The 27,928-nt window shown below is 35.9% G+C and overlaps 1 protein-coding gene across 1 annotated transcript; it reads left to right on the forward strand.

The window, feature by feature from the left end:
- The first annotated feature begins 3,702 nt into the window (after positions 1 to 3,702).
- On the forward strand, positions 3,703 to 27,928 carry LOC102592134 (DNA-directed RNA polymerase I subunit 1). The gene is made up of 21 exons (XM_006351270.2): positions 3,703 to 3,862; positions 4,617 to 4,786; positions 5,476 to 5,629; positions 5,734 to 6,048; positions 9,646 to 9,909; positions 10,084 to 10,263; positions 13,264 to 13,426; positions 14,442 to 14,632; positions 16,508 to 16,771; positions 18,052 to 18,140; positions 18,220 to 18,367; positions 18,479 to 18,697; positions 18,817 to 19,128; positions 19,229 to 19,367; positions 19,890 to 20,095; positions 21,486 to 21,688; positions 22,565 to 22,763; positions 23,719 to 24,017; positions 25,762 to 25,902; positions 26,118 to 26,886; positions 27,237 to 27,928. The coding sequence occupies exons 1-21, from the start codon at positions 3,854 to 3,856 to the stop codon at positions 27,828 to 27,830; spliced, it is 5,028 nt and encodes a 1,675-aa protein (XP_006351332.1). The 5' UTR covers positions 3,703 to 3,853; the 3' UTR covers positions 27,831 to 27,928.

Consider the following 27,928-nt stretch of genomic DNA (forward strand, 5'->3'; position numbering starts at 1 on the left):
TGTATGAACAGAATATTTTGAAATGTATTGCAATGGCTAGATATTGTTAATGTGCATCATTTACTACCCCTCATAACTTATATCATAGTTTGTTGGTTAATACATGTGTAACTTTAATAAGTTTAACTAAAACACTTCTATTAACTTATTCAGGTACTCCAAAAGTGTTTAAAAGTTATTTTAGCTTAAAAACACTTAAAATAAGTCAATTTTACTGTGTCATTGATACAAATAAGAATTTGTCAATTTGTTGGTTAATTTGAAAAGATGAGTAGTTGACTGCTGAAACATGCCAGCCAGATCAAGAATACTTCTAAAGCACCACAATAGATACTACACAATGCTTCCACAAAATGACTTTACACTTCCGGAAAAATAAAATTTTAGTTTCAAAGCTATTCTTATAGTTGTTAAACATGAGAAATTCACCAAACTATAAAATTGTAAAAGCATTGAAGAATAACAAATATATGAAATTAGAATAAAAATAGCTTCAAATCTAACACCTAAACTCGATCAAACAGTACCTAAATTCTACCAAAAACTACACAAAAACTATAAAGAAAAAATAGCAGCAAGAACTCAACTAAAGTGCATGCAACCATTTATGAAGATAAAAAAACTAATCCAAAAATGAACACAAAATTGATCCTAATTCACTTCATTAGCAACGAAATACATTACAATGAAGCTTGCGAACTAAACACAATTTTGCTACCATACCAACAATAATAGAAATTACAATTAAGAACATTACACTAACTAGACACCATCAACAATTTTTCATATCACAAACTTATCTAGAGAAAAGTAACAAAAACAACAACTTCAAGACATCATCTTCGAAGAAAAAAAAAACCCATGACCATAGCACAATCTTCCTTCTTTGCTTGTCTTTGAACTCCAAATTTGAAACTTTCTCCTCAAGGTAGATACATTATTCAAATTTGTCAATTTCGACATATCATTCACGTCTTCCTTAACATGTTGCGTTCTTGACGAATGACATCCAATGATTTTTTTTAATGTGAATAAACATTGTCACATGAGATGGAAAATAATTTTTACCTTGCCATTCTCAATAACGACAACCATTCGTTGTCTCATAGCGACAACAAACCTACGACCATCATTTGTAGGTTTCGCAGCAGTAAAAAAGTTGACAACCATTCAAGACTCTCCTACATCACAATAAGTAACAAAAGAAGATTCGGATATTTGAATGAAGAGAAAAAGACTTCAAAATTCAATGCTCCAACTTGAATCCCTCAACTTCAATAAATTATTGCACTGAAAATCTAACCCATTTTGGGTGAAATTGATCTTGAAATTGCTTAATAAGAAAAGGGAAAAGAAGAAAAATAGGATATTAGGTTTAGGGGGAGAGGAGATAATCCATGAAAATGAAAATGAATGTTCCAACTTGAATCCCTACGAGAGTAACACTACATGAAAATTTCAGAAACCCTAAGCCATGAAAATGAAAAAACGACCTACTTAGAAGAGAGAAGACTTCAAAAAATCAATGTTCCAACTTGAATCCCTCAACTTCAACAAAGTATTGCACTGAAAAATCTAAGCCATTTTAGGTGAAATTGATCTTGAAATTGGTTAATAAGAAGGAAATGAAGAAAAATAGGATATTAGGTTCAGGGAGAGGAGATGATTCAAATTTTTTATTTATGATGGATCTTTTTAATTGGGTTTGGGTCAGGGATGTCAATATGGGTCGGGTCGGATGGATAGGAGAAAGTTTAGTGGGTTGGAATTACTTTAACCAATAAAAAGATGCCACGTAATAATTAATAATAATAATAATTCAAAAATATAAGGCTGTTAGTTTAAAGGGTAATAGTAGACCAAAAAGGTTGATTGAGGGGTATTTTTAACCCAATAGGTGGATGAGGGGTATTTTTAAACCTTTTTGAATAGTACAAGGGTATTTTTGGCCCTTTTCCGTTAAATATATGTTGAGTGTTTTAAAATGGCTCCTTACGGCCTACACTTTTCGTGATAATTTGGTGAAAAAAACATTTTACCAGGCCCATGTTTAAGCCCATCGATCTACTTGTAAATTGATCTTTTAAGGAACACTACATAATCTACATAATTAGACATATTTCATTTTCATGTATACTTTTATTGTCTATGCTTTTAAAATGTTACATATCTTACCACTAATTAAGAGTTTCATATGTATCTTACACTTAGATATATGTATTTTTGCTACCAAATACACACAAATAAGGAGAGAGGCGAGCGAGGTTGAGGAGGGAGGCAAACGAGATTCGTATGTATCACATATACATGCAAACCACACTAGATACATGTATTTGGAGTGATTCACATGTATTTGGCGAGTGGTGAGCGAGATGGGAGAGGGGTGAGGGAGGCGAACAAGATTTACTAGGTATCCTAGATACATGCGAATCCACTTGGATATAATGTATCTAGAGCAAATTATACCTAATTTTGACCTCATGTATCCGAGATGCATGCATTTGGATGTATCTATAATATTACAAATTAGACTGTATCTAAGTAATTAGCTTAGAAACTAATGAGATTAATGCAAGTTCCCCAAAATATGAAGGAACTATGTCTTCTAATACACAAGTCCTTACGATTTTAAATGGGCTTGGGCTCAAGAAAGAAGAGAATTTTTGTAGTTTGTTTCGACCAAATACACAAATATCCGATTTTGATGCTATCTTTTAATTTGTGGTCACTTTTTCATAACTATTACACATGTACTCCATTCCAATAACTTTAGATAAATAACTAAAATTCAATTGTTCAGTCACTTTTTGCTTAACTTTGGTCATATATAACTTGAATTCAGGCTAAATTAGAATAGTTATTGATGCAAATTTGTGAAGTCTCAAAGAAAGATGTTAACATGAGGTATGGTGAATCATTGAATTTTATATAAAAGGGATAGCTAGTTGCATTAAGATTTCACTGTTTATATCTGTATAGTCTTGGAAAAAATGAAAAATATTTTATAAAAAATAAATTCATAACGATAGTAGTTTCAATCTTGCTAATAGATATGCATATTTAGTTAACCTCAAAATGATTTTATTGTTTAGCTATATTTTTTATTAAAATAAATTTATGTTGGATTGACTCAGAAATTTATGTGGACCAATAAAGAAATGTCGTATATTTAATCAAACACTATATAGTTACATCGTTAATAGAAGAACAATTTAAAGTTTGAGAATAATATTAAGAACAAATTTGATCCAAATAGTGGAAAGAACAAAGTTTTTGAGACAATTTTAATACGTTAAGAAATATTTTAAATTCAACAAGTAAGAACATACAACAAATTTACTTCAATAATTAGAAGATGAAAATGCGTATTAGTTATGCAAATTTTTAAATTGCCAATTGAACGTCATATTTATTTTATACATAAATAACTTATTTCATATCCACGTACCAAACATTCTATAAATTATACTAAAATTAATATATAAATAATTTATTTCTTATCCAGCTACCAAACAACCCCATATCACAAAAGTGAAAGACGTAATATGATAAATCATATGAAAAATTAGTGTTACGAAGCAAAACTCGAGAAATTCAAACAAATTTAAAATAGAAAAAGAAAAAAAAATCGAATTTTTATTTTATTAATATTAAAGCGTCCGAAAAAAAAAACTACTACTAGTGCTATCTGGACTTTCTACTAAACCCTGTCTTAAACCCATTTCTTCAAAACCTTTTCTCTTCCCCAGCCTCCAAACGAACCTTCCGCCACAAAATATACAGCACCCTTTAGCTTCTCTAAGCTCCAAATTGAACCTTCAGATTCAATTTTTTTTCCAACTGGAACTTCAAGATGAATCAGGTATTTTTTTATTTTTTTGTATTTTTCAGTTTTTTTTTCTCGTTTTTGTTGTTGTTGATGTTTGATATACGTCAATGAATTCAATAATATGTAGAGTTGTTGATTCTACCTGTTTCTCTATAGTTTGATTGTCAAAATCTGAACTTGTTTGATGTTTTACTTTCTGGTTGAGCTTGTTTTCTACTATTATCCCCTTTTGCGGTCGAGCTAATGGTTTATGATGTGTGGTGTATGCTTCCACATGTTGCCGCTACTGTTTGCAACTTGTTTTTTTAGTTTCTAGTTCTTTATAACGTTGTGCCGAGGCCAATTTTGGCTACCTCCATCAGGTACCTGCCACCTTGCACCTATCCCAGTTACTGGGAAATTACCTAGTGTTGTTTTGAGCTGAATCTACTTTGATTTGCTGCACTTGAACAACCTCTCTACCTCTACGAGGTAGGGATAATGTGTGTGTACACTCTACCTTCCCCAGTTCCCGATGAGTATGTTGTTTTTAGATGAATCTTGGTCTCTCATGGTCTATTCCACTTTTGTTGACCCTAGGCCACATTGCTTGCAACATGTTAGCTTCATGTGGATGCTCCATGCCACTAATATCTTATGATTGATGTACCACTAATTTCCGAAGTGCAAATAGGGTGATAATATCTGTAACACTGGCTGCTTTGTCTGAAAAATACTTTTGGGCTACATGTTTCTTTGGATGTTTTTGTTTTGGTGGTTATGTAACAAAAAAGATTACTGCTTACAGGGTGCATCAGAGGCCGTTGAAGCGGTTCATTTCAGTTTCATGACAGATGAAGAAGTTCGTAGACATAGTGTTGTAAAAGTCACAAGCCCTAATTTGCTTGATGGATTACAGCTACCAGTGCCTAATGGGCTCTATGATCCGGCAATGGGTCCCCTTGATCATTATTCTCAGTAAGTTTCTTAAAATGTGCATGCATGTTTTGAACTAATCAGGTACTACTGGTTAGATGAAAGAATTACCACATCTTGTTGTCTTTAATCATAAATAAGTATACTTTTTTAATAAGTAAATTGATGTATATATTGAATGTATACTTCAAATATCACAATAGATCTTCACATTATAATTCCAATATAAATTATTCATAAACCAAACAACCCGTAGTAATATTTAATTTACTATTGCATTCATGAGTTCGGAATTGATTACAGTGTCTTATATGCCTAGTGTCTATCTATACAAGTATGTATGGTCTTTTTGCCATCATAAGTTGAGTAATTATTTTTCTTACTAAGGAAACCGAACTTGAAGGGGAGGTGTAAGCTCTTTTAAGTCCCACAATATGCTGGAGTGTAGGTGTAATGATTTGAATTTGATTTTTATTCAACTGGTTGTCTTTTGCTCAAGTTAATATGCTTGTGAAATATATTTTGGTAAAGTATATTTGAGAAATATATAGACACCTGACTGTAGGTATAGTTCGTTTTACCCAATTTAATTATTGAATATAATTACGTATTTGCAGTATAATGACTAAAATTTTCTTGTAGTCACTATGTTCAATTTGTTCTCGTTCTGTTGGATTCTCTTTCTTTGTTCATGTCTTTGTGTTGATTTGTTTATGTAACAACTTGTTCAGATGTAAATTTTGTTGCCAAAGTAACTGCTCTGGTCACTGTGGTCATATTGAACTTGTTTCACCAGTCTACAATCCCTTGCTTTTCAATATGCTGCACAATCTTCTGCAAAGAACATGCTTTTATTGCTTCCATTTTAGGGCATCAAGAGCAGAGGTAAGTTTTTTTTTTTTGATAGGATTGTTAATTCTTTTTCCTAGCATTTGTATAACCATATATTCTTTTCCGTACTAATACTCTACATTTCTTTTCTGAGTTAGGTTGAAAAGTGTGTTTCTGAATTAGAGTTAATTGCAAAAGGTGATGTTGTTGGGGCCAAAATGATTGATGCCCTTTCTCCTGATAATTCTACTGATCGGGAGGAAAGTGAAGGGAGCCATATGTCATGTGCAATGGATGATTTGAATATGCAAGATCATCGTGAGTACAATAAGAGGCCATCTTGGGACAACTTCCAGTTTACTGAAGCCATGGCAGTTATTGATAGAATTCTCAAGACAAAAACTGAGAAATGTAGCAACTGCAAAGCAAAGAATCCAAAGATCAGAAAACCTAGTTTTGGACGGTTTCATATGGTATGTCTCTTTTCATCATACTGGTGTCTTTAATGTATTGTTCAAATTCCTTTTAAAAAAGATGCATTGTTCAGATTTTTGAATGTTGTGTTGTATTGCCTTTCTGATAGTACCGAATGAGTATTGATTCTGTTACGAAGTAGATGTTTTTTGTCCTAAGCTTGACATATCATTTTCTAAAAACTAGCTTGGATGATTGGGTGCGCCCATCTCATCTAAAAGCTTAAGCATTTAGCGAGAGAACACTTTTATTTACTTAATTATGTCTTCAACACGACCCGTCATGCGTGGGCTTGATTCTTTTTGATGGGTAAAGTATGTGGAATATTCTTTTGATAACTCAACCTAGGACCTTTGCTTGCTTTGATACCATGTTGAAGTGTGTGGCCATCTTATCAAAAGTTTGCGCATTCAATTGAGATCTCAAAAAGATGGTCACAAAAAGTTGCAGTCTCCTTATGTGGTGTTGGACAATCTTCCATTTTTTTTTTATCAAGTAAAAGATTCCATTGATAACAACAAGGCTAACTTGGTAGTATACAAGTCGTATACCAAAAAGAGGAGGGCCCTACAACATTTCCTAATACCATATCTCTCACCTCTTCAAACAAGACACTCCTTAGGCCAATACCATTTACCCACCTCTATGCCTAGGGAGAAACCCGTTGAAAATGTAAGTAGTTTCATAAATGCTTAGTTCATGTATTCTAGGTTGTTAAGTTTGAAAGCATGATTGGGGAGATGTTAATCTAGTTGTGTCAAGGAGTTGTTATTCAAACCCAATGCAGTTTAGCCTTGGGTTGAAACAATAGTCCTTTCTTTCTAGTATAAGCTATCACAAATTCACATTTATTAAGTAACCCCTCCAGCCTGAAATACACAAAAAGGTGTGGTCAATAGTTAACCTCCCCCCTTCTTCTGTGTTGCGGGTTTTCCATGAGATTATGGTGGGATATGTTAGGATGGTTTACCATCCCTTGGGTAATGCCAAGAACTGCTCAGTTGGAAGAGTGGGAGAATGAGGAGAAACCGAAGGGCCTGGAACGTGGTTTCAATTGCGTTAATGTGGATAGTTTGGAGAGATAGAAATAGGAGAGCTTTTGAAGGTGTAGAGTCGAGTTTCTTGCAGTTGAGAAGTATCTATGCTTCCTTATTTTCTTTTGGTGTAAAAGAAAGTTCCTTGTTGTATAGAGGATTGGGTGGATTTTGTAGAGTATCATATTTTGTAGAGGCTCGATTTTTTGGTATAACCTTTGTATACGGCCATTCTGGTCATGTTTATGAATGAAAATACTTTTACCTGATTTAACAAAAAAGAAAACAAAAAGAACCATATCTGTTACCTTTGTCAAAAAAAACAAAAAGAACCATATCTAACAACAAAAAAAGAGTTAATGAACCAAATAGCTTACAACTGCCTTCTTCTCAGTCTATTTTGCATAATTTGTATCTATTAGTGTTGCTTTAGCCATCCTACATGTTTCCATAATTGTGATTTCCTGTATCCATGTTCAACTTTTTGAAACTGGTAACATGTATATATTTATAGATATTTATGAATTAGATCTGCACCATGACAGTGCTATCTACAATTACAAAAACCCAACCATGCTTAGGACTACAGCTTCACAAGGAACCTATCATATCAACTAGCGGTTCAGTCTCCTCTACATAGTTTTCTTTACACCAAAAAGGGAACAAAAGAATACAATTCTTCTTGATTTTCTGCACAGGATTGCTTTTGTCTTCAAAAATTCTGTAGTTCCTCTCTTTCCAAATTGTCCACCATATACAAGCTGGGACAAGTTCCCACGACTTCTTTTGTCTCACTGCACCGCCATTATAGTTCCAACACTTCAATAATTCACAACTTGTTGCTGGCATAGACCATCTTAGTCCTACCAAGTTCAAAAAAAGTTGCCACAATTGTCCAGTTATGGGACAATGTAGAAACAGATAGCTATTGTCTTCTCCGGCTGCACCACACATACAACATCTAGAACATAGATGAAATCCCCTTCTTCTTAAGTTTTCTTGAGTGAGACATGCTTCTCTTGCTACAAGCCAAGAAAAACACAAGACTTTGTAAGGGGCCTTAGTCTTCCAGATGAACTTCCATGGCCACTGGTCAAATTGTGCATTTTGTCTAATCTGGTAGTTGTATGCAGATTTGATAGTGTAGACTCCATCACTTCCAGATTTCCAGCACACCCTATCCTCAGATTCTTTGAAGCCCTGGAAAGATTCCAAGGTCTTGAACAAGTCCACGACTCTTTCCAATTCCCAGTCATGTAATAATCTTCTAAATGTGATATTCCATGTTCAACTTCTTTTTGATGAAGTAAAGGATTTCATTAAAGAGCATCAGGGTGATGCTAAAGGCAAAAGTGTACAAAGAAAGAGAGTTAGTTCCCTTACACGAGCACTAAGCTAGGATCAAAGAGCTAACAAAATCCAAAAAACTGTCAACACTATTAACAAGAGAAAAAGTTCCAACTAAACAGATTGACTAGGCATCTAGCTTTTAGAGTATGGCTTGGAGTTGAGATCCCATCAAAGCATCTGCGATTTCTTTCATTTCCAGATGCTCGAAAAAATTAATGCTGAAATCATTCTCCAGATCTTCTTGATGGTTGTATCAACTTTCCAAAAAATCCAACTAGAGTAGGCTGCCTTGTGTTCTGAGGGAAGACCCAGTGTAGACCAAACACAGTGATGAAGAAGTTTCGGATGTATGCTACAAAAGGGCATTGCCAAAAAAGGTGGTTGACATTTTCAGATGACTGATGGCACAAATGGCATCTACTGACCAGAACTATTTTCTTTTGGCAAAGGTTATCATGAGTTAGCACAACATCATTAAGAGGAAGCCATGTGAAGCATGTTCCTTTAGGTGGATCCTAATTTTCCAACATGCTTCCATGGCCAGTTGTCCAGCAACCCATCCTGAGAGCTCGTGAGGCAGTAATTCTTTGACTGTGTATTTCCCCTCCTTGGAACTGCCCCATACCATTCTCTATTCTCTATCCATGTTCAATTTAAAATTCTCTATTTGGATAAGCTTTGTTGTTCACATGTTTTAATTGTGGTTATTTATTTTTTGCTGCTAAATACTAGGTAAAATAAGCTATCAATTCCTTTTCCAGCTTCACTGCTACCTTCGTTTTTTTTTGTTTTAAACTTTCGAAGTACTGTTGCCCATCCTGTTTTAATTCTGGACTTCTGGTTGAGCATTAGTTGCACATATTTGTGCTTTCTATATACACTCTTTAAATTGTCTTACTATGGATCTTTCAGAATGGATGGTACTTTTGATTGGGTTGTCTGCCTTAATTATATGTCTGTTCTATGAATATAGTTCTAGAAATACCTGATTTTGGTATGATGCCATTGGATAATGTTCAGATGCGGGCATCATGTATCATGAAGATTTTTCTGTTGATTTCTGGAGTTTGCCAGTTAGTAGCTTTGATGTTTGATTCTGTTAAATGTTTTCTTGAGTCAAATGACATCACTACTTCTACAAGCATTGAGATTACCTCGTAGTTATGAAAGTATTAAACTGTTGTTTTCTGCTCAATTGGATTCTTTTTGTAGGATATCTCAAATAAGCAAATTAGGGAAAATTATATCAACAGTGGTCGCAGGTTTAATCTGCATGACACTGGTGGAAGTGAGGAAAATCCTTCCCCTGAGGTTGTAAATGCCACTGAGCCGTTAGGGGAAGCTGAAACCAGCTTATGTGTGACTTCTACTGATGGAGTAGAAAATTCTAAGGCACGCAAGAGGCAAGGGGGTGACCAGTCTGATGTGGTTGAGCAACAGAAAGACTCATTTTCAGTAGCACATTTACCATCTCAGGTATGACTTCAAAGTTCCGCCGTGAGCAATAAGCTTGTAGCTTACATGTATTCTAGTTGTTCCTCTAATATGTTGTTTATCATCTTTTGCTTGATTATTCTGATGATAATAATATCTTAGCTGCTATATAGATTTGTAGTTCTGTTTAGCAATCTTTTTTGTTATAATTGACAGGTCAGAAGTATTATAGAGCATTTATGGGAAAACGAAGCTCCTCTTTGCACATTCTTCTGTGATATTCAGAGTCAGCACCATAATACATCTGGCAAGGTGGCTGGGCCCTCTATGTTCTTTTTGGATTCTATTCTTGTACCACCAATCAAATTCCGTCCTCCAGCCAAAGGGGGCGACTCTGTAAGCATTTTGAACACCATGTCAAATTTTCTTATATTTGTATTTATGCCTTTCTCTTGTCAGTCTGGCACTAAGAACCATGTAATGCAAGATGTGTTCTTCAAACTTGTGTATAATAGTCTCTTATCAAAAAATGTGTATAATAGTCCAATTTTGCTCGCATAGATTTGCTGCTAAATTGCAGGACAATAATGAACACACACTATTCCTTATCAAAGATAATGAACATACGCTATTAGAGCTTTTGACTGGTAGAGCTTTTTGGGAGGTTATTTGGCATTCACTTTTGTCAATTGCATATAGTACCCTATTTGGTTGATATTGCTATATCATGCATGGATTCTAAAAAGGTATTTCACATTAGGTCTCTATCTCAAGGTTACTTGAATCTCCCCTCCATCTTTATCCAATACTCGAGCAGCAAAAATGAAAATCAAATTAAAGATGATTGATTGAAGGATAAATGATAAGATGTTATAATTATCATTTTCCTTTACATTATTAATGTTCGTCACTACGTAATCTTTTATGTAAGATAATATAGTGTTTTAGTTTTAATGACGGATAAGTTTTAAATATTGTTTTATAAATTCCGTGATATTAAATTCCTGCATGAGGCACGGGTAATTTTACTAGTGAAATTAATAATTCAGAATCTTTGAATGTTGGTTTTCTGTCTTTTCTGATACTTTTGGTGGATATTATAGCTTTATGCTTCTACCTGTGGAAGTATTCAAGCAATATCTAAGTTTGCGTTCTATGTATCCTCAACTCATTCATAAACTCCCACATATCTACTTCTACGCTCTTCAACACCTCCCTATTCCACACCCATAATTCCCCTTTTAGCTTTTTTACCTTCTTTGCTAGCCAGAATAGATGTCTGCCTGAGACATCATATCCATTCCACGTGTCCGCCATTCTATCCACAACAGTGGTTTGCGTCAATTTGTTCTATTGGCATGACAAAAGATTTTTCTGTAAGATAACTTTTCCTCAAGGGAACACCTTTACCTTTTTGGCCCTCTCCGCAGCTCATAGTACACTTCATGGTCCAAAAGTTGCAGTTTCTGCATTTGACTAACCTTCATATGCTTTTCAGGAAATAATTGAATATATTTTGGAACAGTAAATTTTCAGTAAAATAGTATCAGCACTAAGATGGTGCTGGGTTATGTACAACCAAGACAGTAGAAAAAGCACAGATAACTTTTCTCATCATCTATAAATAATTGTGATAATGGTTTCTGGCTCTTCTAGGCAATTCTTCATCCACTGAAAGGGAAGTAACAAAATGCAATTGTATTTGATCATGATGATAGTATTCACTCCGGTAGTCATGCCAGAATTCAACTTTTAATCCATTTCCTACATACAAGATATCCTTTCAGCAAATATTGCCCATAAAGCTCTGATGTATTCCATAAACTCACACCATTGGCCCTATTGCTTCTTTAGTACTCCATTGGTTATGCATACCATATTTCTCCAGTGTCACCATTCTCCAAAGAGCTCTTTCTCATGTATCACCTATTACTTTTATTTTGTAATCTTAAAAGTTGACCCCCAAGCCTCAATTTTTTCTTGGGTTAATGACTTTAATTCTTTTCACATGAAAACATTTATTTTCTCTCTTACCTTCCCAAAGAAACCCTTCTTATTTTTTCGATGTTTTTCAGCACCTTGGCAGGAAATAGGCAAAGTAACGTCACATGACAAGGGAGTTAATCTAATACACTATTTACCAGGAACCAATCTTCCTTTCAAGTGATAAGTAATGTTTTTTCCCAAATGGCTAGGTTTTCTCAAACCTTTTAGTTACTCCTTGTCAGATTGCATTAAACTTTTGTTTTGCTCCAAGAGGGAGTCCTAAATATGTTGAGGGAAGGAGCCCACCCTAACACTTTTGTACCTTGTACCTCATTGACTAGATACATTGAGCTCTTTTTATTGTTTATGTTCCATCCTGATAAAACTTCAAAAATAGTTAATGCCACTCTAACAGTTAACAGCACACTAAGATTTTGGCTTACTCCAAATCTGCATTACATGTCACTAAAGTGTCATTTGGATACACCAATTATGAAATGGATAATGTGTTCCCCCTTTAACCACATTTAACCCCTTCACCCACCCTAATTGCACAGCTTTAGCCCTTGGTTTGCTTAATCCTTCCATGACGAGAATGAACAAAATGGTGAAAGAGGGTCCCCTTGTCTTGATCCTCTTTGTTATGCAAAAATTCTTTTTGGAGCATCATTAATTAAAATGTAATACTTAACTGTGATGATGCAAAAGTACCTCTAGTCCATCCATTTCTCTATATTCTTGGTAGGAATTCCTATGACACGTGGTCATATGCTTTTTTAATAACTAATTTGCACATTAGACCAGGTCTCTCCTCCTCTTTCCTTTGTATCATGCATTGGATTTTCCATTTCAAAGTTATAAGTTCTTGTTAACGGGTTGGAATGCAATGGATTAAGTTGATGATCATGTGCATACTATGTCTTGGTTAAGTACACAAAATAAAGGAAACATAGAAGTAATACATGAGGGGCAACCATTTCCTTCTTTTGTTTTTTTGGATGACCGTCGGTCCAATTGTCGCGCACCTCGACTAATTCCACGGGATACCTGCCACCTCCCACTAACAACATGTACCGGGTAATTTTGTCTGCCAAGGCTAGCCTGCTAGGACAAATGGGAGGAATCACCTAGTGTTTTTTTCTCCGTTCCGCTGGGATTTGAACGTGAGACCTCATGGCTCTCAACCACTACATTGACCACTAGGCCACACCCTTGGGCAACCGTGTCCATTTTTAAGTTGCACAATAAGTTTGTTATACTAAATATGAAAAAGGAAGGTTGTGTATCATTTGAAATCACAGGGGGTGGTAGGCCTCTTACAAAACAAAACCTCATGGGAGGTTTGTGGAATTTCTCATTCTATCTTTATATCCCTTGATTTCTTACATTTTAGTGTTGATGTTTCTTCAGATTATGGAACATCCACATACTGTTCTTCTTGGTAAGGTCGTTCAGGCAAATATAGCTTTGGGAAATGCTCATATCAACCGGGCTGGAAGGTCTAAGATCATTAGCCGCTTGATGGATCTTCAACAATCTGTAAATGTGCTGTTTGATAGCAAAACAGCTTCTGGTGAGTTTATTCCTCTCTTTTGTGTTGGCCGTGCTGCTTTTAAGCAGTGTTATTATAAGCAGTCACTTAAAGCGATGAAACGAGGCGAAGTGAGGGCCAGGGTCATTCTTCCTTGGAAAGCCATGCACTTTATATAAATATATGCTTCAAAATGATGCGCAAAGTGGTCCCAACGAGAAATGATTGATTCTTTGAACCTCAACTTTGAGGAGTTGGATTAATATCAACATTATTGTATATGCGATGTTGAAACAATTAGTTATTTTGTACTAAATTCATTTTTTTATGATGCCTTTTGATTTTCCGTAAATTACGTCTTCACTTTAAACTTTAAAGAAGCATGTGTCTAAGTTCTCGTTTTTCTCTTCAAGCCCCATGGACCATGTCAATTGTTTTAGCTTTTATCTTTTAACACCACTGCTTCTAAATGTGTTTGGGTGGGGGTGCTTCCTGCTAAGTATTCTTTCTAGAACCTTTGGAATGCAGTATTTTATTTAATTTTCACTTGCCCTTCTTCTTCTTTTTTTGACAAAAGTACTGTTGTATTCCTCAGCATCCCTAATGCTGGTCACCTTCAAAAACTTTTTACAAGAAGAGAGAATAGAGTCTAGATTTACAAAGCTCCTAAGAAATCGACAAATTCATCCATTTCCTCCATACAGTTCTCCTTGCACCAAAACAATAATGTGACTAGACAGCTCCATTTCACTTGCCCTTCTTCCTGATCCGAAAGATCCATGTGTGGCTTATACCTGTAACCTCGAACTTCCCGGAACTTAAATTGGTTAAGTACTAAATGTTGGGAACTTTAGGGTTTCAACCTCTATTGTAAGCTTAGTTGGCAAATAATGGATGGTTGTAAACATTTATCTCGTGGCTCTTCTTCAAATCAGCAAAGAACAATTTTCTATTGCTGCATTTGGCCATTGGGACAATTAAATCTACTCTGCAGTTCAGGGGACCGTCTGCAATCATTTTTGGGCTTATTAGCAGTATCTTCTATATCAAATTGCAGGTCCGGGTCAAAAAGATGTTGGTTCAGGCATATGTCAAATGTTGGAGAAGAAAGAAGGTATTTTCCGCCAGAAAATGATGGGGAAGAGAGTCAATTTTGCCTGCCGATCAGTTATATCTCCAGATCCTTATTTGTCTGTCAATGAAATTGGAATTCCACCATATTTTGCTTTAAGGCTAACCTATCCCGAGGTATGGGTGAAGATGCTAAAATTTTTACTTATTTTGGAATAGCTGTGCTGTGTCTACTGTTCTTTAACTATCGAGAAAGTTAAATAAGAACAAGAATACAAGTTTCAACAAGTTCTATACCTATATATTTAGTATTTTAGGATTCAGCAGATATGGATATCTATTATTTTATCTTGTTGTTTTATCAATAGTCTTAGATGTTATTGAATGGACGAAAATGGAAGCTGAAGTACTACGCTGCATAATTTTCCTCTTTTACTTTGCTGATGACCCCCCTCTCCTCTTCCTGGTGCTGCTGTTTCTTTATTTTTGGTTTTCCCTTCGGTTGTGGGTGGTGGTGGGAACAACATATCAGAAACGCAGGCCTAATACTAATTGAGGTTTTACTTGTTATTTCTCCGGGAAAATTTCTACTTCTAATTGTACGGGCTTATTGTTGCTTTACTTGTTTGTGATCAAAGCTTTTCTTGGATGGAGTTTATTTTTGCTTCTATATTCACATATATATGAACTTACTACCGTTGCTGGAGTTTAATGTGGTTCCAGTCTATTTAGATGCTCAGTCCATCGTGTGATCAAAGTTTCTACAAGAGCAATTGACACTTTTTAATGAACTCCTTGCTAGCTGTGGAATGTTGGCTAAAATTATCAGGGGAAGATACTTTCATCTTTTGCAAACTGGAATGTGTAGAAATTTTCAGTTTGTAGCTGCTATGCTTCTGTGCATGGGTGTGCTCTCATCACTGTCTCCTGACCTCCTCCACGACTTTTTTGTATCTCCTTTATATTTGTGCTTTGGTGTTTTTTCCCACTACTTGCATTTCTCACCATATTCTGAGAAACTTCTGAATTATCTTCTATATTATTTTGACACTAGTATTTAAGTAAAATTTATTCAAATTCCTTTTCTTGAAGGTCTTGGTTAAATCACAGAAAAAATAAATTACCTAGTTAGCTTGCATAGACTTCAACCTGCACAAAGCTTTCTCAAACTCTCTCATGCACACTTTAATCTCGCTACCACCCTACCTGAAATCGATGTCATCCCGAGTGGCTCATAGGAGGTTAAAGGCAGTTTGGTGTTGTTTCCCAAGAACAATTGGAAAACAACTAAAGATGAAACTGGGGATAGTGTTGGCTTCTGTACCAATGAGATTCTCTTTTCAAGCACATTTGAATCTATCAAGTTATTCTGGCCATCCTTGTAACCATGGTCTCAAGCATGCATTATTCACTAAGAGACTAACTTAATTTGGAAGGACTAAGACGACATATTCAAGGTTCATGCTTGCTTATTATTTATTTGGGGTGGGGGGGGAGGGATACTAAGTCTTGTTTTTAAAAATTCTGACCCGAAATTGAAGCACCTGTAACCTGTACTTCTGGTGGAAGGAAAGGGTTGATAACAACTGAGTGGGTAGCTTCCAACTGTTTGTTAACTGTTACATATAATTCCTTGTAGAGAATAATGTCAGCAAAGCTTCATATACCAGGACTGTGGAAAATGATGGTCTCTTTTGCTTAAATATGTGCAAGGTTCATCTAAGCTGCTTTGATGGATCAAATTTTAACTGGTGTCTAGGATTTATAATATAGGATTCCTTATTCTATGTTACATGGGTTGAATAATGAACTAGTTAGAGCTAAAATATATCCCAAACCCCATTGCTCAATAGCCATGTTTTATTCATGGAGTTTCATTAGGCTAATATTAGGTACTTTAAATGACAAGAAGATGAAAATTAAAAAATGGCAAAAGAGGAAAAGAGAAGAAAAGTATTCTTGACATCTTTTTTTTATATGTGAGCTGAATGCTTAACTTTTAGCACTATCCGTATTTGCTCGGTCTCTACTAATATCTCATTCTTTTATCAGAGGTTGACTCCTTGGAATGCTGTTAAAATGAGAGATGCTGTCATCAATGGGCCTGAAAACCATCCTGGTGCTGTCTCTTTTGCTGATAGAATAGCTACTGTGAAACTACCATCAAACAAAAAGATGCGTGTAGCTATATCTAGAAAATTGCCTTCTTCAAGGGGGGCAGTGACTCAATCTGGGAGGAACAATGAGTATGAATTTGAAGGCAAAGTTGTTTATCGGCACTTGCAAGATGGGGATGTTGTTCTTGTGAATCGACAGGTAAATCTTTTTTGCTTCAGTCTTCAGAACTAGTTGTATGCAGTATTTCATGCTTCCTTCTAGGTGTATTTGCTATTTTCAAATTAATAAAAGAACCTGCTGTTTAACAGATTAATCACTGGCAACTTTGATGCTATGTAATTAAGGAAAAAGAAGTTCTAATGGATATATCACTGTAGCTTTTGCTATCTATAACATGGATCACACAAGGATATCAAAGTTGATAAGTATGTGATTGCCGGGGGTTTGAAGCAATGCAACAATGTCAGTAATTTAGCTCCATAAGTATAATGGTCCTTCCGTTTGTGCTTCTTCATTTACATTTAACATTTTTGCTCTTTTTGTTCATTTCCTGCTTCACTCAGCTGTCTTAGCCAGTTGTTCTAATCTTGGGAATCTATGTAGTTGGAGTAGCCTATCCCTGTAAATGATGTTTTTCCATTTTTTTTTGGTTAGCTACCTGCCCTGGATAATTTACTTTTTGTAATGGAGCTAACCCATCTTCTTTTGTACTATTTTGCACCTTCTTGATGCGTTGTATAACACCTTACTTCATAAAAAGCAAAACCTGATAGTGTTAATACAAACAATCCACTTTATCCATTTCCTTCCAAAACCCATATCCTCTGGTACTTTAACATGAAACACCCAAATTACGTGATAATATGCTTTTTCAATGTCTAGTTTACATAAAATCCTAGGTGTCTGTCCCCTTATTCAGAAATCCTCACATTCATTAGCAATCAACGAGGCATCCATTATCTGTCCCCTTAGTGAAGTCTATTTGATGTTTGTCCACTAATTTGTACACCACCCATTTGAGTTTCTCAGTCAAATACTTAAAAACAATCTTGTAACCACTCTTCAGGTCTGAAATCCTTCAACTCTTTAGCTCCATTCTTTTTAGGAATCAAAGTCACATGTCTCATTGAAGCTTTTCTCAAAGTATTGCTGTGTGTGGAAATTATCCATAGTCTCCATGATGTCCTCCTCCAAGAAATCCCGACATGAATGAAAGAATTTGAGTAACCACTTCTAGTACTTTTTATTTTTATTTTGTATAATGTATAATATTGGTTTGAGATGAGTTTAAATGGAGCGACATGACAAGTTAGGATTCTATAACCGAGTCCAACTTGCTTGGGATTGACGCACAGTTGTTCTCGTATCTCATAGATGGATTAACAAATAACGAATACGTATCCAGAACTGTTTCGTGTTGTATTGCTACTCGTTTTTTCACAACTGCACAATGGTCTAACTGGAAAAAATTGATACAGCCTACGCTTCACAAGCCCAGTATAATGGCTCACGTTGTCCGCGTACTGAAAGGAGAGAAAACTCTTCGCATGCACTATGCTAATTGCAGGTTGGAATTCTCTATTTGATTTTCCATGTATGATACAAAATTTCCTTTCCAGGACTAATCTGCTCTTGTATTGCTTCAGTACCTATAATGCCGATTTTGACGGTGATGAAATGAATGTCCACTTTCCACAAGATGAAATCTCTCGTGCTGAAGCATATAACATTGTAAATGCTAATGAACAGTACATTGTTCCGACTAAAGGAGATACAGTTAGAGGCCTGATTCAGGTTTGAGTAACTAAACTGCACGTTGTCACCAACAACCTTTGTGATTCATTCTTGTTATCTGTTTATTCTATATTTCTCCTAATAATTCTTTGACTTATTCATCTTCTCCAGGATCATATTGTTGGTGCAGTGATTCTTACCATGAAGAATACTTTTTTGACCCTTCATGAGTTCAACCAACTTCTGTATGGATCTGGTGTGTTTGCCGCTGGGCCTGCTCCAACTTCTGGAAATCATTCAAATAAAGTTTCCGTAGTAGATTTTGAAGGTGTTGTGCAGACTGTCTTGCCTGCTGTGTGGAAACCAAAGCCTCTTTGGACAGGGAAGCAGGTGAAGACTAACGAAAACAAGCTCATTATGCACTCATTTTGAGTCCTTGGGTGTGATGTTAGCTTAATCATAAAGGTCAACTTTGTAGAGAACTGATCATTTTAACTTTGTACTTGTAGGTCATCACTGCATTACTAAATCATCTGACAAAAGGTTGTGCACCTTGTACCGTCAAAAACAAAGGGAAAATTCCATATCCGTATTTCCTGAGCGAGAGTCGTCTAGTTGAGTATCAGTCAAGAGAAGAACAAGAAGATAGAACCGCTGAAAATGAGTTCTTAATTTGGAAAAATGAGCTCGTGCGTGGTGTAATCGACAAGGCTCAGTTTGGAAAGTTTGGTTTAGTTCACACAATTCAGGAGCTTTATGGATCCAACAAAGCAGGCATTTTACTTTCTGCTCTGAGTCGTTTATTTACTATTTTCTTGCAGGTTCGCTATGTGTTTTATTTCTTCCTTCTCCTGATACGTTTGTTTTCCTTGCCATGCCTGCTTGGTGAAATCTTCATCTTAATTCACTCATTTTCTTCAGCTGCATGGTTTCACTTGTGGTGTTGATGATCTTGTCATCTTACCACATTACGATATTCGGAGGAAGGAGGAACTTGAAGGAGATGATGTTGGTGAAGAGGCTCATTGTGATTTTGTGAAGTTCAAGCGTGGAGAAATAGGTGAGTATGTCATGAAGAAGCTCTTTGGGGTTGTAAGTGTTGTTTTATCTGTCAAGTGCATATGCTATTAAGGGTTACCAGTCAGAATTGTTGTAACAACTTTTTCATTTTCCATCTGTAACAATATATATATAGCTTTCTGGTAAGGAGCTTCCTGTAATGTTTGAGTTTGAGGCAATAGTTTGACTTTTCACTGACTAGATTAATTAGGGACATTAGCTAGGAATTTGATAGTGACATTAAAATCGAAGTTATGTTGAGCTGTAGAAGCAAATATGTATCAAGTCTGAAGGAAATGATTCCATAGGTCCAGTGTATATATCATCAGTTTGCGAATGTTTCCCAAACTTATGTGTAGGGTGTCAGTATCTCAGTTTTAATGAAGAAAATTATCATTTAGGTCTTGTATGCTCCATATGAAGAGACATTTAGTACCAGTGTCCTGTACAAATGCTTACTATTGAATTTTTCTTCGGTATGTCCATATCAATTGATGATTGATGTTGGAAATTTGGCTTGCAGGCCCTTTGGAGCTCCAACTAGAAATTGAGAAAGCAATGAGCAGCAACAAAGAAGCTGCCACAGCAGCCTTAGACATGAAGATGAAAAATAAATTGGCAAATAAAGGCTCACAATTTAATAAAGAGTTGCTGCTGAAAGGATTGTTGAAACCTTTCCCCAGAAACTGCATCGCCCTTATGACAATTACTGGGGCGAAAGGGAGTACGGTAAGTTGGTAAAATTTGGGAAGCTTTCTATTTAGTTGTAATTCACAACACTCACAATTTACTGTGATGCTATGTTACTGTCTCATCCATATGTCTTGGAAGTTTTCAGTTAAAAGAAATGGTCTCAGTAAGTTTTCACTTTACTTCAAGGCACACGGTTTGCTATGACTAATCATAGGTCATAAACCTTGGCAAAATTAGCTTCTTCTGAACTTTTTTCTACATCGTCTCTGTAGTACATCCTGCTTATGCGTTTGGTAAATTTAAGAGTGAAAGAGTTTGTACGAGGTTAATAAATTTCATGTGGTAATACTTTATAATGAGGTAGAAACTGTTGAAACATGATTTTGTAGTGTGCGTCTGTAAGTTTCTGTAATCATCATCTATGGAACATGATCTTGAACCAAAAACAAATGTTTGGGAAAGTAAAGGCTAACCTATTCGCTTATCTAAAAAAGGGTAAAGGTACTATCATATAATAGTTGCTTGTTATGCTTAACTAAGTTTTGGTTTTCATAAAATGTTACATTAACATGATCTGTAATCTTGGAAGAAACTTGCATCTTCGCTGTTGCAGAATTCCTTAATAGATTTAGGAGCTCATGTAAACAACTGAATGTTTGCCCCTGTTGTGTGCACTCAAAAAGTTTGTAAGGTCACATAAGAAATTGTTAATATCATAGAACTAAGAATGAACTACCTTGCACATTTTGATAAAAATAATTTGAGAAAATCTAATTGTTCGTGATCTTCCTGATTGCTTTCCAGTGAAGATGTTTGTGAATTACCTGGGTTTACATGTTAATGTACTGTAATGTGTAATGATCCGCATAAGCTCTCTGATACAAGAATAAAAGGCTCATTTAATAAGAAAAGAGTCGCATGTTAAGCATGACCTAAAAAGTTTGTAACAGGAAGCACTCTATTGAAGCTTAAATTAAATGGTTAAAACTATCATTTTAAAATGTTTTTGTATCTATCTACTTTCATGTAGGTTTTGATGTTATTGTCTGTTTTTCTACTAAATTTGTTAGCACTGATGATACTTCTTATGTTTTGGATATAGTGATGTCTAGACTATATGATTATGTTTAACCGTTTCAAAAGGTTAGACTCTTATTTTGAGAGAGAGTGTGCAGCATGCCATAGCACAGGAAAGCATGCAGTTATAGATTTTTGGATCCTCGTCTGGTGTACTATTTAGAAGTATGTACTTGTTTAGGATTTGTAGAGTTTGTTCTAGGATGATCTGCATGATTTTGCAGGACTTCTCGATTGCTGATCAGAAAATTTTTGTTTCCATATCATTTTGCCTACACTTCAGCTTTATCATAACTATCATTATTTTGTTGTCTCTGTGCCGACTGATGGGTATGTGTCATTTCTTTAGGTTAATTTTCAACAAATTTCCTCGTATCTGGGCCAACAAGAATTGGAAGGAAAACGAGTGCCACGAATGGTTTCTGGGAAGACTTTACCCTGTTTTCCACCATGGGATTGTGCTTCTAGGGCAGGAGGTTATGTCAGTGATCGCTTTCTTTCTGGACTTCGTCCCCAGGAGTACTATTTTCATTGCATGGCTGGTCGTGAAGGGTAAATATATGATTTGTTCTCTCTTCGTTTTGTCATTGTGTTTAATTACTACTCATTTTGATCCCGAAAAATGTAGCCATTTTGAGCTCAGGTTCTCATTTGAGAGAAGCCTATCCTAGGCCATACAATTTAAGAAAATGAAGCAAGACTTTTCTGTACAGATGGCAAGGGGAGTCAGGATGAGGTCCCACATATTCCTTTGCTAAAACAAGCCACTAAAATCCAATGGGAAGATCCTTATTTAAAAAAAAAAGAAGCTCAAAATATCAATGGGAAGATCACAATGAAGATCAGCTAAATTAAACTGAAAGTAGTGCCTTGTAAACGGACTGTACATAAAATGTGGAAACTTCGGTATATGGTGACGGTATATGTTTCTATATATCTGTACTCACACACAAACATGAAGCGACACGCATACACATGCATTCTCTCAAAACAAGAGTCTAGCCTTTTCAAAACTGCAAAGTGTTTTCAAAATCCTTTTTAAGCCTTCAACTTTATGGTTTTTTTCTATGGATTTTGGTGGTCTGTATGCCACATCTTTTGCCATCCTTGGGGTTTGTGCGTTTCAGACTGGAGGTGCAATTCTGTTGAACTAGTTGAGTAGATTATTTTTTTATTGAAACAAACTTCAATGTTTTGTTGAAGCATAAGCTAGCTATTAAATGGTGGTTTGACTTCTTATTAAATAACACCCATAGTTTAGAATACATCTTTATTACATTCTCTTTCTGCTGGTGAGGAAAGGGTTGAAGACTACCTATATCTCTTTATTTAGTGTTTGTGAATTATCATTAGCATGTACTCCGTCTATCACTGTTCTGTTGGTCATATTTGCGTGTACTTGCCTGACTTTTGGCCCCTTGTCTACAGATTGGTTGATACTGCTGTCAAAACATCTCGCAGTGGTTATCTGCAAAGGTGCTTGATAAAAAACCTGGAATCTCTTAAAGTCTGTTATGATTATACTGTCCGTGACGCAGATGGTTCAATTATCCAATTTTATTATGGAGAAGATGGCGTTGATGTGCATCGGACAAGTTTTCTCAAAAACTTCAAAGCACTGAAAAATGTAAGAACTGGAATTTGAATTCCTTCATTGATTATGAACTACCTTGATAAAATGCACAGATAATCCAAATTATATAAATTATTAACTTGATTAGAGATGTATCTTACTTTGATTTTCTTATTGAGTTGATGTAAAAATTCATGTCAACTGCTATTTATTATACATCATTTACTAAAAGTCAAATTTGCTCTAGTATCTTGACATAATGAATTCTAATGCTGTTTTCAAGTTAGAATTTTTACTTTATGTTACAGTTGATTTTACATATGGAATTGGATGGAAATAAAACTATTTTGAGGAGGGACTTAGAGCCTGTCTGGATTGGCTTTTAGCTTTTGGCTTATAAGCCAAAAGTCATAAGTTAGAAATTTCTACCTTATGGCCTTTGGCTTACTTTTTTTTTATCATTTTAGCTTAAAATTTAGTGCTTATAAGCACTTTTTTTTTAGAAAGTTAACATTTTATAGACAACAATACACCAATGGTGTATTTCAGTAGTAATTACAACAGGAGTATACAGTAAGCAAAACCAAAAGATCTATCATCAGCTTATAAGTTAATTTTTTTTTTTTTTTTTTTTTTTTCATTTTCAAAAAAAAAATAATTTACCCAAACACTAACAAAATGCTTATAAGTCATTTTGGCTTGAACGCACTTCAAATAAGCCAATCCAAACAGGCTCTACTTCTGTTGCTTTCTTTATTGAATAAAGTTGGATTTTGTGGATGTTATTTTGTTATTGGTTGTGTAAGGAAATGATATATAACTTAATAATGTGTTTATTATGCCGTAATTTCTTTAATCCTTGTGTTATTAATGAACTGATTGCTTGGCATTTTTCATTTTTTGGTATTTTTGTGATTACTTCTTTGATGTTCGTAAGGATTATTGTTATACATGTATATAAACTGTATCCTCTATGCCTTAACTCATTTATCCATTTTTTGATGTTTAGAATCAAGAAACCATTTGCCAAAAGTTGCGTCACGGACGCAAGCTCAATTCGTATATTGAGAAATTGCCTGATGGCCTGGAAGAAAAAGTGAAGCACTTCTGGGAGAAAAGGACAAAAAAGTTAGAGAAGAAATTAGGGAAGCTAGTGAAAAAGGAAGAGATGGTGAAGCAACTGAAAGAGGAGGAGGCGGACTTTCTAGAACTAGTGAGGCAAAAATACTTCTCAAGTCTGGCAGATTCAGGAGAGCCAGTTGGTGTCCTTGCTGGTCAGTCAGTAGGTGAACCTTCAACCCAAATGACGTAAGACAATATACTTCTTGTTTCTTCTCTAAGTATGTCATTTACTCTGTTGTGTTAAGTACTTTTGGACCACGGTGAGATGGAAATACGAACGGATTGGTATCTCTTAATGAAAATGCTAATCTGTGATGCCAAAGAAAAAATGAAATTAAGGTCTTCAGATCAAAATGTCATGTTACTGTAACAATCATTCCTTGAGTTTTAGGCATTTTTCTCCAGTATTGTGCTCTTGTAGAAAATAGGTCTATGAAATAAGTAACTATGGCCGTACTTCAACTTTGAGTACCTAGAGTGCAAGTTCAGTGACATAGCACGTGAGGCAGTGGTGGAAGTGAAGATTGATACACAAGATATACTCAGGAGAAGCAGTTTCAAGTATCTTGGGCCTGTTATTCAAGGTAACGGGGAGACAGATGAGTATGTCACACACCGTATTGGAGCAGAGCGGGTGAAATGGAGGCTTGCTTCAGAGATTGTGTGAGATAAGAATGTGTCACCAAGGCTTAAGGGTAAATTCTACTGAGTGGTGATTAGACCTGTTTTTGTTGCATGGGGTTGAGTATTGGGCAGTCAAGAATACACAGGTTCAGAGATGAAGGTAGTGGAGATGAGGATGCTCAGATGGATATGTGGGCATACTAGGAGAGAGATGAACGAAGCTATTCGGGGCAAGGTGGGAGTGACCGCCGTGGAGGATAAGATGAGGGAAGTTAGGCTGAGATGGTTCGGGCACGTGACGAGTAGGTATGCAGATGCACCGTGAGGAGGTGTGAGAGGTTGGCGATAGTGGATGTCAGGAGAGGTAGAGGTACGCCAAAGAAATACAAGGTGGAATGGGGATGGGAGTAGGTGATTCGGCAAGACATGACACACTGTGGACATGACCCTAGATATGAAGGTTGGAGCTGCAGGATTAGGGTAAAAGGTTAATAGGTTGAGGAGCGTTGTAGCACATTTATGTGAGAGAGACAGGGGCTAATCTTCTTTTTCCCTTCTCCTTACTAGCAGTATTCCTGTTTAGTACTTGCATAGTATCTTCTACTTCGTCCATTGTTGCATGTTTTTTGGCTGTCCATCTTGCCTCTGCTTTATTCTTACTAATCACAGAAAATGAATGTCCCTGTTATTTTCTTGTTGTTTTGGATCTCTGACCACTCTGCAGGTCCTATTTTCAAGGTCTCCTGGGACCTGTCTATGTCAGTTAAATTGATGCATTTCAGATACACTTGCTTGAATTATTGTGGCTTGCTATGATCCGAGCTAGTCTAATATTAAAATGGTTCGTTATGATTGAGGATTTTGTACGTCAGTATTGATGCATTTCAGTCTTGAAGCTTAGTTGTTCTAAGTCTTGAAGCTTAGTCGTTCAAAAAGTCTTGAAGCTTGGTCTTTCAACTTCTTGCAAATTCTGCCGAGTCAGCCTAATTCTTTCGCTTACTTGCTAATTACTGTCACAGTAAAAATGTGTTCAAAAGTACTGCTGCTGTTGATGAATTCTGGTGAAAATTAGTTAAAATTGATATCAAAAGGCAAAGCGAGACGGAACAAAAGATACTGAATGCACCGAGTCATAAATGAAACTTCTCGAATATTGTGCTTACATCTCAAGGAATAATGTATCTTGTTGGAACATGTGTTTTGCCTAAATATTGAAGATCAGGCTAGATTTTTCAGATACACAATGTTTTGAAATCCACTCATTCAAATGCAAACTCAAAGTATTAAATGTTGTTCTCATTTTCAGACTGAACACTTTTCATCTTGCGGGCCGTGGAGAAATGAATGTGACTCTTGGAATTCCACGTCTTCAGGAGATTCTGATGACTGCCTCTGAGGCTATTAAGACTCCCATCTTGACGTGCCCCTTCCTCGGCTGGCAATCAAAGTAAGTTGAACTCTCCAACAATCTCTTCATTGTTTCGAGATGTGGAAAAGTATTGACTTTTCATTTGAATCTGTTTGAGCTAATAGGTCTTTACTCCACATTGGCAATATAATGACTTCTTGCTGTTTCTCATGGATAATGATTCTATGTAGTCTTTCTTAACAACACTTTCTTGAAATCTGTTGCAAAACCTAAAAGTTTCAAATGATCTTCAGGAATGATGCCCAGTCTCTTTTGGCAAAAGTGAAGAAGATCACTGTGGCAGATATGATTGAGAGTATGGAGGTCAAGCTTTTGCCATTATCAATCTACAACCATCAAGTTTCTCAACTATACAAGCTCACAGTGAAGCTCAAGAAGCATGATTTTGTGTCATCAGAAGATTGCGAGTATACCCTAAAATTTGTGTTCTTAAGGGAGTTGGAGGATGCAATAGAAAGTCATTTGGCCTTGCTCTCTAAAATTAATGGCATACAGAACTTCAAGACAAGCTCGGAATCAGTGGATTCAGATGAAACTGAAGAAAATGCTTCTAGCACCAGACATGAAGAAGAGATGCTGGATGATGAGGATGAGGATGAAAGAACTGAAGATCTCAGTTCAGACGCACAAAAAAGGAAACAGCAAACCACAGATGAGATGGATTATGATGATGATGAAAATGAAGATGAAGCTGAGACCACTGCAGAAATTGAAGATGAGAAAAGTGAACAAACAGATGAGATTGATAATGGTGACGAAGAAGAAATTGGAAACCGTGGCAATGAAGAGCAGATGTCTAAGTTACAGTCTACGGAAGACGACATATCAAATACCAAATCTAGTAAGTCAAAGACCAAGACCAAAACAACTGTCAAACAGAATAAAAAGAAAGAAAGACGTAGCAAAAAGGATTCGGATAGGTGTGTCTTTGTTGATGTGGAGGGACTGCATTTTGAGGTCCACTTTAGATTCGTCAATGAACCTCATATCTTGTTAGCTCAGGTAATCTTCAATCAATTTTGTTCCTCTTCCAGTGATTACCTAAAGAAAGTCGTAGAACTACCTTCCTTTTATGTTCTTACATGCTTTTCTTTATTCCGCACTTCATTGAGCACTTCGCTATGCACTACACACCATTTAGTTATCCTTCAGGCTTCAGCTAGCTTATTTCGAGTAGACTATGAGTTGATCAACTGAAACTTTATTGTACAAATGTTATTTTCTTTCTGATCTCTATGCACCACTGGCAAATTGTTTGCTTTGAAATTCATTGGTCCATAATACTCCTTGTTTTACCAAGTGTTCTACTTGGCACTGCCCTGGCATATTATCTAAATGTCTAACTCATGCAGGTTGCCCAAAAGACTGCAAAGAAAGTGTATATTAAGAACTCTGGTAAAATCGACCAATGCAGAATGGTCAAGTATGAAGTAACTGAAAATACTGTGATGTGGGATGAATATCAAACAAAGCAGCAAAGCCAAGATTCTGATTCTGCTTATTGGGCCCTGAAAGCAGCTGGAGTGGATTTTGGTACCTTCTGGGAAATGCAAGATGACCTTGATGTTACTCGTATATACACGAATAATATTCGTGCTATGCTGAACACCTATGGTGTTGAAGCTGCCCGGGCATCAATCTTAAGAGAGGTCAAAACTGTTTTCGGTATCTATGGGGTGGAGATTGATTTTCGACATTTGAGTCTAATAGCCGACTTCATGACCCATACGGGTGGATACCAGCCAATGAGCAGACATGGAAGCATATCCGAGTCTTTGTCACCGTTCCTTAAGATGTCGTTTGAAACGGCTTCAAAATTCATAGTCGAAGCAGCAGCTCATGGTTTAACTGACAACTTGGAGACACCATCCTCCAGAATTTGCTTAGGGTTGCCAGTAAAGATGGGTACTGGTTGTTTTGACATAATGCAGAAGCTAGATATTTGAATATTTTTTATGTATAACAGTATTAGCATATGGTAAGTATTATTTTCAAGTGTCTAATATAATTATTTATTGGTTGATTTATGTTCTCCCATTCTGTT

This window comes from Solanum tuberosum, unplaced genomic scaffold (assembly GCF_000226075.1).
Source record: "Solanum tuberosum cultivar DM 1-3 516 R44 unplaced genomic scaffold, SolTub_3.0 scf00129, whole genome shotgun sequence".
Lineage (NCBI taxonomy): Eukaryota > Viridiplantae > Streptophyta > Magnoliopsida > Solanales > Solanaceae > Solanum > Solanum tuberosum.